General features: G+C 44.4%; 1 protein-coding gene and 1 non-coding gene across 2 annotated transcripts; both read right to left on the bottom strand.

The window, feature by feature from the left end:
- Window positions 1-279: 279 nt before the first annotated feature.
- Znf786 (zinc finger protein 786) lies at window positions 280-12,287 on the bottom strand. Its single transcript, XM_020186086.2, has 4 exons — window positions 12,179-12,287; window positions 9,046-9,172; window positions 7,238-7,390; window positions 280-6,010 (listed from the first exon to the last, which is right to left on the bottom strand). The coding sequence occupies exons 1-4, from the start codon at window positions 12,269-12,271 to the stop codon at window positions 3,969-3,971; spliced, it is 2,415 nt and encodes an 804-aa protein (XP_020041675.1). The 5' UTR covers window positions 12,272-12,287; the 3' UTR covers window positions 280-3,968.
- On the bottom strand, window positions 8,404-8,507 carry LOC141421186 (small nucleolar RNA U13). Its single transcript, XR_012445843.1, has one exon. It is a non-coding gene; the product is annotated as a small nucleolar RNA U13 (small nucleolar RNA).
- Window positions 12,288-13,589: the final 1,302 nt, after the last annotated feature.

Genomic DNA, 13,589 nt, shown 5'->3' with positions numbered 1-13,589 from the left:
CGCCCTGGGACACCGGCGGCCGCGGCTGCAGATTTTCCGTCCAGACATTCCGCAGAGGGGCGCGCCTGGCCCGACCGACCGCCCCTGTCCCTGAGCTGGCACCGCCGCCGGCCTCAGCATCTGATGCCACCTGCCGATTCTCCGCCCCGCCCCAGCCCTCTCGCGAGTACTCAGCGAGGGCCCGAGACCGCGGGCGGAGCCCAAAAGGGCGGCCTCTGGTCAGTCTGTGCTCGGGGCGGGGGCTCGCCGCGCGCAAGTGCGCCGGAAGGCCTCGGAAGGGGCGGAGAGAGGGGCGCGAGAACACGCCGGGGGCGGGTTACTCACAGAGTTGGGGAGCCTGGCGGTAAGGAAGGTGATTATTAAACTAATCGTCTGCACACAGACACACTCTAGAGAGAAGGACACTGTTACTGCGTAACCATTCAAGGACCACTGTTGTAACAACTAGCCGGATTCGCCTGTGCAGTCTATGTAGTAACTTGGCTAGATGCCACGGTTCTGTTAGTATAAAGCTCAACTGCGTGTGGCTACCGCTGCTGCCGGTGGGGACCGAGTGACTGGCTGATGGCTGCAACGGATAAGAACGCATGTAAACTTCCCGGCTCCTGTTTGAACCCCGGATCTGCGTGAAGCGGGGTATTTGACTCACAATTGATCTAGCTGGGAGGATAGTGAGCAGCACCGTATGGAACCACACTGTCCTTTTTTGTTCCCTCTACTGGGTGTTTCTCATTAGGTTATGATACTGGTTTCCCCTGGTCACAGTTAAAAAATCCTGTTTTTCTTTACCATATTCCCATTTCATCGTAAAACGTCTGCAAACTGTATTTTGTTACACTTAGAACTAGACTTTTAGCTACTTCACTTAACTCCAAACTGCCCGTTTTAGGATGGAAACACTCCCTTAAAACTATTTTTGTAGAGTGAAGCAATGAATTACATTCAACTTGAAAGAAGTTGCCATTTTGTTCCTAAATAATCCCTTTGTCCCCCCACATCCTAAACGGTTTCCATTAATTCCCAAATTGCTTTTCTTCCCTATTTAACAGAACAGTCCTCTTCCCAGACACCACTGGTAACTGACTACACCTGTTATTTCACACTGAACACTCTTCTCCATTCTCTTGCCCTTCTGTTTTTTCATATTTTGAAAACTGTGGCTTCCCCCTCCTCTTCTGCAATGAACTAGCTGGTTTAGGTAACTGTGTTGGCTTGTTTGAGCATTAGTTATTTCTTACCCATAGAACATGCATTTCTTAGATTTTCTTAGATTTTTCAATTAAGTGCAGTAGAAGAACTCCTGCCATTAAATCAGATCTGCAGTGTCTTAGTCCAGCTACTATCTAAGTATGAGACTGTGGGCAAGACAATTTATTGTGGTTTTTGTTTCCTCTGTAATATTGGAGTTTGGAATAAAAACCTTTCTGCCCCTTATAATTCTGAATGAGCTTAGAATTATTATATATATATATATATATACAGACTTTATATATCCTGTAAATTCTAAAAACAATTAAAAGAAGTCTTCAGACCTCCTTTGGGATACTGAATTTTAAATTTCACTTTTATATTACTTTGTTTTTCATGGTAGAACTGGGTTTTGAACTCAGGGATTCACACTTGCATCTGATGTTATTATTATTTTTGGAGATGGGGTGTGTGGAGAACTATTTTGCCCAGGCTGGCCTCAAACCTTGATCCTTCTCATCTCTGCCTCTTGAGTAGGTAGGATTACAGTCATGGCCACTAGCACCCAGCTCGGTCTATTACTTTTTGAAATTTCAAAATTGCCTTGTGATCACAAGGTAATTACATCTGGGGCTGGTGGAGTTGCTCAAGTAGTAGAGTTCCTGCTTAGCAAGCGTGAGGCCCTGAGTTCAACTCCCATACTGCCAAAAAAAAAAAAAAATGCCCAACCAAAAAAGGTAATTACATCTGAATTTCCACCCCCCATTTGCTTGATTTCTTTTACCCACTCCCAAATCACATCATATATGCATATATATTATTAAGAAATATATAGGGCTGGGAGCCTGTCTCAAGTTGTTAGAGTGCCTGCCTGCCTAGCAAACATAAGGCGCTGAGTTCAAACTCCAGGACCACCAAAAAACAAAACAAACAAACAAACAAAAACCCAGGTATTAATAAAAAATGTGAAGGTAAAAAAGGAAAAAAAAAAAAAACCCTTGGTTAAAAAAGTATAGGCAAAACCCCAGTATTGCACAATTCTTCTCCTTTTACCTTGTTTTCCACCTGTTGGATCTTGTGCTTTATTTTCTGGCAGATTTCTGTGACTAATCCTACTGTATGATTATTTTAGATTTTAGCCATCACACTTTAAAAAATTAATTAGGAGTTAATTTTGTTTTCAGATACTTTATTTTTCCTAAAACTTCCTTTTTATGATAATGGTGCCTTCTCCAGTTTTTCTGAATGTTTCTGAATTTTAGCTTTTATTCCTGAATTATGATTTGCCCAGGATATACATTTTCTTACCTTGGTCTTTCTCTTTTAGTTCAAAGATTTTGATTTTTTTTTTCTCAAATGATTTTTAACCTTTGCCTACCATGCATACTTAACAATGTGGCAATAACAGGTCAAGGTGGTACGCAACTATAACCCCAGCACTGGGGATTGAGCCAGGAACACTGCGTATTCAAAGCCAAAAAAGAATGCAACAATAGACATCTAATTAGGATCATGTGTAATTGTCCATCTCATTCTTTTCCTATAGACAATCTTTGGAGCTAGTGTTCCAGAGAAAATCATCTGTGAAACACTGTTTTAGAGTAATGTCTATTACAGTCCCTTGGAATTCCCTCTGAAAATTGGAGTTCTTTGTGTGGAATGTGACTTTGTCCCTAGGGTATGCACTCTTGGTGTTCATATAACCTTCGTATGAGCAAATGTAACAAACTGGGCAGGCCTCACCTTTTTCTTGGACTTACTTGTATTACTGTGAACATTTGCTTTGAAACTCCCTACTCTAAACTGTTATTACCTAGTATGTGTCCTTATTAAGCTGTTTAGCATTGCTATTTTGTCATAACTCAGCCTTTAGTTCTGCTCAAATATTCACTCTTGGGAATGTCTTCACTCTTTTCAGCTTCAAGTAGCATGTCTTATCCCCTAACTCAACCTCTCAATCTGTGATCCCTTCCATACCTCTCAGCAATTTCAATTTGTTTCCTCAACTCAGATTAGTATTTCCTTGCATAATCACCAAGGAACCTGCCAAGAAACTTCAGCATTCACAGGAACAAAGATTCAGGGAATTCATCTTATTGCTTCAAAATAAATGAACCAAAATCAAATCCAAGACCATCAGACCAGCAACAAAATTCAGTGGACTTAGCCCACTTAAGTTAGGATCATACGCTGAAGAGAGAAAAGAAAAGTAGAATTGACTTTTATGAGCCATTCCCGTCCTTTCAGCCTTGAGAATGGTACCGGAAGGATTTCCATCTGTCTTAACTCAGGCTGGGGTTTAAGAGCTAACTTTGCATTTGGGTAGAAATTACCACCTAAGATGGTAGGCAGATCAAGTGTCTCTTTTTATCAATGCATAGAAAATATAATTAATTGGTGATGTTTCAGAAGCAATAAGAAAATACAGTCAGGTGCCAGTGGCTCACACCTGTAATCATAGCTACTCAGGAGGCAGAGATCAGAAAGATCGAAGTTCCAAGTCACACTGGGCAGAGTTTGTGAGACTCTACCTGGAAAAATCCTATCACAAAAAAAGGGCTGGTGGAGTGGCTCAAGGTGTAGGCCCTGAGTTCAAACCCCAGTAAGGAAAAAAATTTAAAAAAAGAGAAAATGCTTTATGTTTTCCCATACTCCTGATCTGCATTACATTCTTGGTCAAAGTAGGACCCTTTTTCCTAAAATGCCTTGAGGTGGGTTTGGCTGCGGTTGCTGAGGTTTCCTGAGCAACAGTTGGCTGCCGATTTGTTATGCCACCTGCCTTAACTCCAGTCAGCTTCTATCATTGCCAACAGTTGGCTGAGCCGTTTCTTGGTGTCAGGCTTACTTGGAGCAGGACAGGGCTTTGTGTGCACTCTTATGTGCTGAGCCAGTCTAGACTTATAAATGAAGCCCTTCCCACAGTCCCCACAGGCAAAGAGCCTGTCTGGCTTGTGGATGCGCTGGTGCCTGAGCATCTGGCCCTTTTCCCGAAAGTTTTTATCACATTCTGGGCATTGGAAAGGTCTTTCCCCTGTGTGCAGGCCTTGGTGGCTGAGCAGCTGTGCTTTCAAGCGGAAACTCTTGTCACATTTTGGACACTGAAAAGGTTTCTCTCCCGTGTGCGTCCTGATGTGTTCCAGCAGCTTAGACTGTTTGGTGAAGCCCTTACCGCACTCACAGGAAAACGGCATCTCCCCGCTGTGCAGCAGCTGGTGAGCTTTCAAGTCCGCTTTCGTGCGATAGCTCTTGCTACACTCGGGGCACGGGAAGGGCCTCTCCCCTGTGTGCAGGACCTGGTGGCTAAGCAGCTGCCTCTTCAGGCGGAAGCTCTGATCGCATTCGGGGCACTGGAAGGGCCTCTCACCACTGTGCACGCGGAAGTGCTCCTTGAGCTTGGACCGTGTGGTGAAGCCCTTGCCACACTCCCCGCATGAGAAGGGCTTCTCCGTGCTGTGGGTGTGCTGATGAGCCTTCAAGATGCCCTTCACACGGAAGCTCTTGTGGCACTCAGAGCACTGGAAGGGCCTCTCCCCACTGTGCACTCGCAGGTGATCGCGGAGCTTCCACTGGTGGGTGAAGCCCCGGCCACACTCCTTGCAGGAGAATGGCCTCTCTCCGCGGTGCTGGAGCTGGTGGGCTCGCAACATGCTTTTCAGGCGGAAGCGCAACTCGCACTCCGAGCACTGAAAAGGCTTCTTGTCTGTGTGCATCAGTCGCTGGTGCTTCAGCAACTGTCGCCTTAGGCGGAAGTTCCTGCCACACTTGGCACACCAGAACGGCTTCTCCCCGCCGTGCACTTGGACATGCTCTGTGAGTTTACACAGTTTGGGAAAGGCCTGGCCACACTTCCTGCAGGAGAATGGTATCTCCCCACTGTAGACACGCTCTTGGACTTGCTGCAGGTGGCTGAACGGGAAGGGCTTTTCTCCTGTGTGCGTCAGGCAGAGGTTGGCCAGCTTGGACCTTGAATGGCAGCAGCTGCCACCTTCTGTGCATGAGCAGGGCTTTTCCCCACCGTGGCTGTGGCCGCTCCACAGTGCCTGGGAGACGCTGTCCTTGTGGCAGCACTCCTCAGAGTTCAGGCCCAGGCCTGGCTTTTGTCCTGAGCATACACAGGTGCCTTCTCTTTGGGAGGCTGGCCCCACCACGCCATAGTGGCAGTGGTGAGCCTTTGCACTGCCCATTGAGAAGAAGCTTTTGTCACATTTGGGGAACTGTGTAGGCTTCTCTCCCTTGTGCAAGAGGTGGTAGCTAAGAGTCTGCTCATGATGGAAGCACATTTTGCATTTACAGCTCCAGAATGGGCTCTTCTTTATACGGTTGGCCAGGTGTCTCAGCAAATACTGCTTCCGGCAGAAGCGCTTCCCACAATCAGAACATGGAAAGGGCCTCTGTGTCCCCACAATGGTCCACTGCTGTTGTGTATCAGCTTGTTTGTTGACCTTCCGAGCCCTACACGGTGGGTCCTTTGAGTGGTTCTTTTGGTGCTTTGCTAAATCATTCTTCTTCCAAAAGCTCTCTCCACAGACAGGGCAAGGATGTTGAGTACTCTGCCAGGAGGGGACTTCATGCAAGCCAGGGAGACCCAGAATTCTGTCACATGAGATTTCTTTTTCTTGGTCAGACTCACTAGAGCTGTGCAGCACTGCAGTTAAAGCCTGTGTGTCATGTCTCCGTGGGTTTGTGAGGCTGATGCCTTGGTCAGGCCTGAAGGAAATGTCTTCCCTTTCTCTTATATCGGGCCCAAAGGAATACTGGCTCTGAAGAGGATATAACTGGAAATAACATTTAGTTTCTCCTGATTCCACAGCTTTCTGGCTTCCTGAAATTGAAAACAAAAAATACAGTCTTAGCCAGGCACTGGTGGCTCATGCCTGTAATTCTAGCTACTTGGGAAGCAGCGATCAGGAGGATTGTAGTTTGAAGCCAGCCTGGGCAAACAGTTCAAGAGACCCTAACTTGAACATATCCCACACAAACAGAGCTGGCAGAGTGCCTACCTAGCAATTGTGAGGCCCTGAGTTCAAGTGCCAGTACTGGCCCCTTCTTCCCCCTGGAAAAGAAATAGTCTTCCTGTCTATGGCCCAAGTAAAGATCATTAGTAAGGTGATCTGTAATGGTGACCTGGGATGTCTGAGCACCTTGCTTCCACTAACCTACCTAAGCACGTAGGGTGATCTATTTCGTGACCAAAATGAGTTTGGCAACAGTCTGCTGAAACTGAACTGAGCAAACCTATCTTATAATAATATTGAAAAGAGGAAAATAAGCTCTGGAATCACACTGCCTGGGTAAATGAAACCCATCTGCCCACTTTGTGAACTCTGTCACACTAATCTCTTCTAGCTTCGGCTTCTTAGCCTGTGAAAACAAGGAGTCAACAGTACTTTAAGAGGGCGTGAGTAAATGAGATAATGTGCATGAAGTGCCAAGCATGGTGCCTGGTATGTGTGTGTCCTCTCTGCAACTGCTGAATACTGACACAAACAACTGCAGGACCCTCAGACCCACCCCAGTTTATGTAGAGACTTACCTGGAGCCCCAAGGTGATGATGGCATTAAGTTCCTTAACAATTAACTAATACCACAGCTATAGGTTGTCTGTGCATTTCTCTGTCCCTAAGCCCATACAGCAATAATTGGCTCTATTTCTCTCTCTCTCTCTCTCTCTCGTCTGCAGGTAGTAGAGAAGCCATCTTGTTCTGTTTTTCTTCTTTACCATCTAGTACTAAGAACAGCTTCTGTTACCAAGCTCTTATTGTGTGCCAGGGGCCACTTTAACACTAGACACACTAAGCCTGTTTCATGATGTAGATACTTTCACTAGCTTCATTTTATAGGTCAGGAGTTGAAATGTTGAGAGGTTCAATGACTTGTCCAAGGTCATCTGGAAAAGCCAAAATCAGACTCCATCTCCCAAACCCACACTACTCACCACTGTGCTTTACAGCAGAATGTGTAAGACATCAAGTCTCCGGTCAGCCAAACAGGTAGACAAGATCACAAGAAGTAAAATTATGAAATCTCAATGTGATGTCTTAATACTTACTCTCCAACAGCTGTCGATCAATAACTGGGTCAAAATACACATCAGCAGAGGCATGAGTCACTTTTCCTAGTTTCTGTGCTTCTCTCCAGCTCCTGAAGGGCTCTCTTCCATGTTCAATCCAGGATATTAGTTCTGGTTTAGGAAGTCCATCATCTGCACAGAGAAGTTAGACAGGACAGATCAGCTTCCTCGAGCATGATATTTACAGCACGTTAACTTGTTTCCAAATCTCTCAAAAACTGGCCAGGTGTGATGTTGCTTGCCTGTAACCCCAGCCACTTGGGAGGTGTAGATCCAGAGGATGGGGTTTTGAGGCCAGCCTAGGCAAAAAAAGTTAGCAAGATCCCATCTCAACAGGCCCAGGCATGCTGGTGCACATACCTAGGAGGTATAGGTAGGGTGATCAATTGAGGTCTGAGATCAACCCCAGGCAAAAATGAGAGACCTGGGCAGGCAGAGAGGCTTAGGTGGTAAGAGCACCTGCCCAGCAAGAGTGAGGCCTTGAGTTCAAACCCTAAGGCCACCAAAAAAAAAAAAAAGAGAGAGCGAGAGAGAGAGAAAGAGACTCTATCTGAAAAATAAAGCAAAAAGAGGACTGAGTGTATGGCTCAAATGATAGAATACCTGCCTAACCACATGAGGCTAGGTCGAATCCCACTACCACCAAAATAAATGAGGAGCAAAACTGCCTACCCATCTAACAAAGCTTCCTAGTCTATCTGGGCCTGTTACACTAGTTGTGCTGTTTTACTTTTTTATGGTCCCCATAACAAGTATCCAGCAATGCTGTATTTTGCCCCAAAACACAATGGCAAATGTTTCAATATTCTTTTTTTTTTTTTGGCGGGGGAGGAGAGGGGACCAGTACTGGGGTTTGAACTCAGGGCCTACACTTTGAGTCACTCCACCAGCCCTATTTTTGTAATAGGTTTTTTTGAGATAGACTCTTGGGAACTATTTGCCCAGACTGGCTTCAAGCTACAATCCTCTTGATCTCTACCTGCTGAGTAGCTATGATTTATAGGCGTGAGCCACCAGCGCCTGGCTAAACATTCTTAATAGCTATTTAATAATAGCCATATATGAGGGGTTGAATTTTAAAGCTGAGGCAAAAATTTCATTAAAAGGGTTTTTTAAAAATAATGCTTTTTTTTTCTTTTTTTTCACATCAGAAGGGTAATATGCCAGTGTTGTAACAAGGTTTGAGGGAGGCACATATCACGCAAAGACATGAACACCCAGTCATCATGCTTGTGAACCAAAGAAGGATCTTTTTTTTTTTTTTTAATAAAAATATTTCTAGGGTTGAAGCATGGGTCAAGTGGTACAGTGCCTGCCTCGCAAGCACGGGGTCCTGAGTTTAAACCCTAGTACCACTCCCCTCCCCCCACAAAAAAGTACATGCATATAACGTTTGAAAAAATAAAGAGCACAAAGCTCAAGTGCTATCTGACTTTGTGAAATCTTACCATGTTGACACACTTGCTTCAGGTTTTTTAAAGATGGGCAACATCACACAATTTAAGCCCCCGAATTTGGTATTTCTCTCCACAGATAAGCACTACCTTGAATGTGGTGTGTATCATTCCCATGCATTTCTTTTATTGTAGTTTTTCAGAGTTTTTTTTCTTTTTTGGCAATATAGGGCCAAACATTTGCTATGCAGGCACTCTGCCAATTGAGCCACTCTGCCAGCTCTTTTATTGTAGCTTTTAATTTTTTGTGTTGCTGGGGATTGATCCAGGACCTCATGCATACTGAGCAGATGCTACTACTGACCTATCCTCCCAAAGTTGAATGCTTCTTACCTAGAGAGACAAGTGTCTCATAATTGGTTCTCATGACGTGCTTGTAAAGTTCCTTCTGCCATGCCTCTAGATTCTGCCATTCTTGCTCTGAGAAATAAATGGCAACATCCTCAAAAGTCAGAGGTAACTAAAATGATAGAAATATACAGAATAATCATGATTGCTGCAAAAATGACTCCAGCTCCTTCTTTCCATTAATTTAAACAACTTGTCTAATGGACAACTGTTTTGTTTGTTCAGTAGCCCCTTCCTTGGGAAAGATTCTTTCCCCTTGTCTAGTCATCAAATTAATAAAAGTAATTTCTGCTCTAACACTTTTTTGATACATGAATTTGTTCAAACATGACTGATATATTAGGGAATGTGTTAGAAAATTTCATATTTTTTATAAACACTAATTTAGTGGTTCTCAATCAGGGCAATTTTGTCCTCTAAGGGTCATCAGGCAAAAATCTGGAGACTTCTTTTTGTCATCATTGGGCAGAGGGTACTACTGGCATTTAGTGGGTACTGGCCAAGGATGCTGTAAACACCCTATGATAGCATGGTTCCCACACAGAAAATTATCCAGCATAAAATGTCAATAGTGGCAAGGATAAGGAAATGTGCACTAGCTGAACAGAGATCTGAGCGCTGTTGGACACACAGAATGCACACAAACACATCCTTCAAACATCTGCCACTACCCCAGACTACCTTGTGTTATGAGCCCTCCTGTTCCATCTCAATTCATGTAACCTGCCTGTCACCACTTCTGATAACACCAACCAACTTCCACAAGCAAACTGCAGGTAATTAAGGGTTTTTGTTTTAGTGGTGCTATGGACAGAACCCAGGGCTTTCAGTATTCTAGACAGGCTCTCTACTACTTGAGCTATCCCTCAACCCAAGTTTCTTTCTGAATCATTTAACATACACGAAACTGCTATTTTTAATAGGTTCCAATCTTTCCTTTTTAATTTGACATGAAGTTTTTGAGTGTCGTATGCCTAACATTTCTCCCATAAGCTCTAATTTTTATTGCACAATTTTGCAGAGCACTAGGATTTTTAGAACTGCATGATGTATCATAGCATAACTGAATGTTATGTTTTTATTTGCTTGATAAACTTATTCTCCTGGTCTCTGACTTTAAAGTTCTTAAAAAATGCTCAGAAAGCCTTCATTGTTTAAAAGAGCCAGAAATTTAGAGATTATAACTAGCCTCCTAGTATTCAATTTAACTTTTTCTTCAGATTTTCTTTCAGTGAAACAAACAGAACCTGACAGATGAAACAAGTTCCTTTGGTTCCTCTTTTCAATATTGCTAACCTATTCTTCCTTTGAAGATGAATGTGTGACTTTTCAGTTCATGTTTTAAGCACACATGTATTATTTCATATATTTTAGGTATAAATGTTTATTAAAATATAACTTGTATTTTTCACTCAAAATTCTGAGATCTGTCACTGATATATATAGAACTAATTTATTTTAATCTTGTGTAGGATTCCACTGTCATAATTTTTTATTCTGTTATCCATTGACAATTTCTTTTCAGTTCTGTGAACAGCATGGTCATATTTGCTCACACTTTTATTGAAACACATATTTTTATTTATATAACTTCTTTACATAGCTTTAATAAATTAGCATAAATTAATTGTACAAAGGGGTTTGTTATGATATTCATACACATAACATGTAACATGTTTTGATCAGTTCATCTAATTCATAATACTTTCTTAACTCCCCTCCCACCTACGTCTCCTTTTAAGTTTTTAGTGGGTTTCATTATACTATTTTCAATATGCACATATGCATACATATATATATAATTTCTATATTGATTGTTGACTACACAGATACCTTCTCCTTGTCTTTTGCTTACCTTTCATTTTGCTTTTTCTGTTTTATGTTGTACAGAAGTTTTGAAACACAAATATACCAGTGTCTTCTTGGTTCTCTTTTTTGTGTCTTGTTTAAAATTTTCTTTTCACAAAGATACTCTACATTTTCTTTCAAAAGGTGCAAATTTTGTTTTATGTTTAAGCTTTTCATTTCTATTTTTTTAAACACAGAATTTTGCTGTTGCCCAGGCTGGTATGGAACTCCTGGGCTCAAGTGATCCGCCTTAGCCTAGGACTTGGTACTACTGGTTCTAGATTTTTTTTTTTTTTTTTTTTTTTGGCGGTACTGGGGTTTGAACTCAAGGCCTCATGCTTGCTAGGCAGCCAGCCCTGAGTGGATTATTTTCGAGATAGGGTCTCTCCCCCATGTAGCTAGGATTACTGGCGCCCTGCCTCCATCTCCATTTTGTACCTATTGTCCTTTGCTCTGAGTCTTTCTCTTCTGCAATCACCTTAGAATCGAGGAAGGACAGGAATGATGGATAACATCATCATGACAACGGACAAAAACGAACCCCAACAGTAAAGCCTCCTCAGGATGGATCACCTGCCTGACTTTAGATAACTTGGGTACCGCTCTCAGAACAAGGGCTGAGATAATAAACCAGACCACACCTGTGACTGGGACTGTCACAAGCATACCTTTGTCCCCCGCCCCCAGTTCTTTGTCTATTTAAAGCTAAAGTTCATGTCTGTACCCGAAGATGGGCTAAGTGCTTACTCTACGTCTTCCCACGGCATCCTCCAAGCTGTGTAATAAATCTCCTTTCTTTGCCTTCACCATACCTCTTTATCTGGCAAATAGGGGCGAGTGGCCAGCCCTGGCATGTAGAATTTGGGCCTTGGGTCCAAAATTCCGGTTTCACAGCATGTTACCTGTACAGATTTTACTCTTCTACCACTATTATACACACTATCAAGTTAGATGCTAAATTCTGACATTTATGTCCCGCCAAATATTCCAAGGACTCAAACGTTTAAATCTTTAAAAACATCTGCTCTGAATTCAGTGACTTAGCGTGAAGTCGCGCTGGCATGTCACCCGCGTCCGCCCGCAGACCGCTTCTGCAGTCTCCCCGGTGCGGGCCTGGCCACGGATGAGCCCTGGGGCTGCGCCACCCGCTGCCTCCTAAGCGGGACCCAGGCCCAGTCCGGGTCCCGAGCCGCCCAACGCGGTCCTAGGACGCCGCATCCCGGAGACCCCCGCTCCTCAAAAACGGACGTCCGCCCAGGCAACCCCTTACCGGAGCCGGCTTGGCCATGGCCCACGTGCACTCGTTCAACCTGGGCCTCCTGAGATGCCCCTGGTGACACCGCACGAAGCGACTCCGCAGCATCCCGCTCGGCCCCGCCCCCGACCCTGCCAGGGCCGCCCCAGACCCAGCGCGGGCCCCGCCCCCGGTGCGTGCTGGGACGCGGAGACAGCTCTGCCCCACAGCGCCCCCTTCAGGGCGGGAGGAGCGGGCGCTCCGCCAGGTGGGTTCTCACGAGGGTTGCACCCAAAGCCCACCTGTCTGTGATGATGTAACAGGTGCAAGTAGACTGCTTTGCTGAAAAGCACTGACTCCCTACTTGGGCCTTTAACTAAAAGCAGGAGAAAAGAATGGCATCTCTACCTTCTTTTTTTTTTTTAAACTTATATATATTTTTTTCTGCCTTCATTTTGTATCTATGTTTGCTCTAAACCATTCTCTTTGCAATCATCTTTGATTCCAGGAAGGACAGAACTGATAACAACTTCATGACAAGGGCAGGAAACTACCCCTAATAGTAGAGCCTCTTCACGATGAACAACCAGCCAGGATCTGACTCTGGACAACAGCTCTGCAACCTCTCCCAAAACAAGGGCTGAGATCATGAGCAACCACCCCACACCTGTGAGTGGGACTGTTTAACCATACATACCTTTTGTCCCTTGGAGACAGCTGAAAGAATTGAAGAGAGGGTGGCAATTAGAAGATAAAAAGAGATAGAGTCTAGGGACACACCACCCAGAGACAGATCTAGACACAGGTCAAGAGCGAAAGTTGGCCTCAGTTGGTCCCCACTGCAGGCCTGAGCCAAGGACAGGGCTCACAAAATCCACCTGGGTGGCAGCCCAGGAATGGAGTGGGGAGGGGAAGGTGCACACTGGACCTGCAATGAAGTTGTGGAGGAGGCTCCCCCATTTTAAGGAAATTTGGTGGGCAAAGAAATAACAGTATAGATGGAATGTGAGGGGTGGATCCCAGCCCCCTTGGAGGCCCAGGTGGAACAGAAATGTTTCCTTGCACAAGAAATTCAAACCATGGTCCCAGAAAGAGAACACCAATTAAGTGCATAAAAAGGGAGACAGTCAATCGAAAGTGGCCTAACCTGAGGTATAACTTACTCTGAACACTTTTGCAGTGCATTATGCCCTTTGGCGTCCTAATAACTCTCTGGTTTCTCGAAATGTTGCGGGATATTCAAGCAGGGAAACTGGACACCAAGGCTTTTCAGGAAGCAATATTTATTAGCGTGCCAGCAGCGGCTCAGCGGATTCACATCCAAAGGCTTTCCTTATACACCATTCTAGGCAGGTTACAGAAGCAAGAAACAAAGTTTAATGCGTACATATATGGTTACATACTATTTCATTGGCTAGCTTTTTCTCAGTGCTGAGTGACCTTCACG

This window comes from Castor canadensis, chromosome 2 (assembly GCF_047511655.1).
Source record: "Castor canadensis chromosome 2, mCasCan1.hap1v2, whole genome shotgun sequence".
Taxonomy (NCBI): domain Eukaryota; kingdom Metazoa; phylum Chordata; class Mammalia; order Rodentia; family Castoridae; genus Castor; species Castor canadensis.
This window is presented reverse-complemented; position numbering and strand designations above follow the sequence as displayed.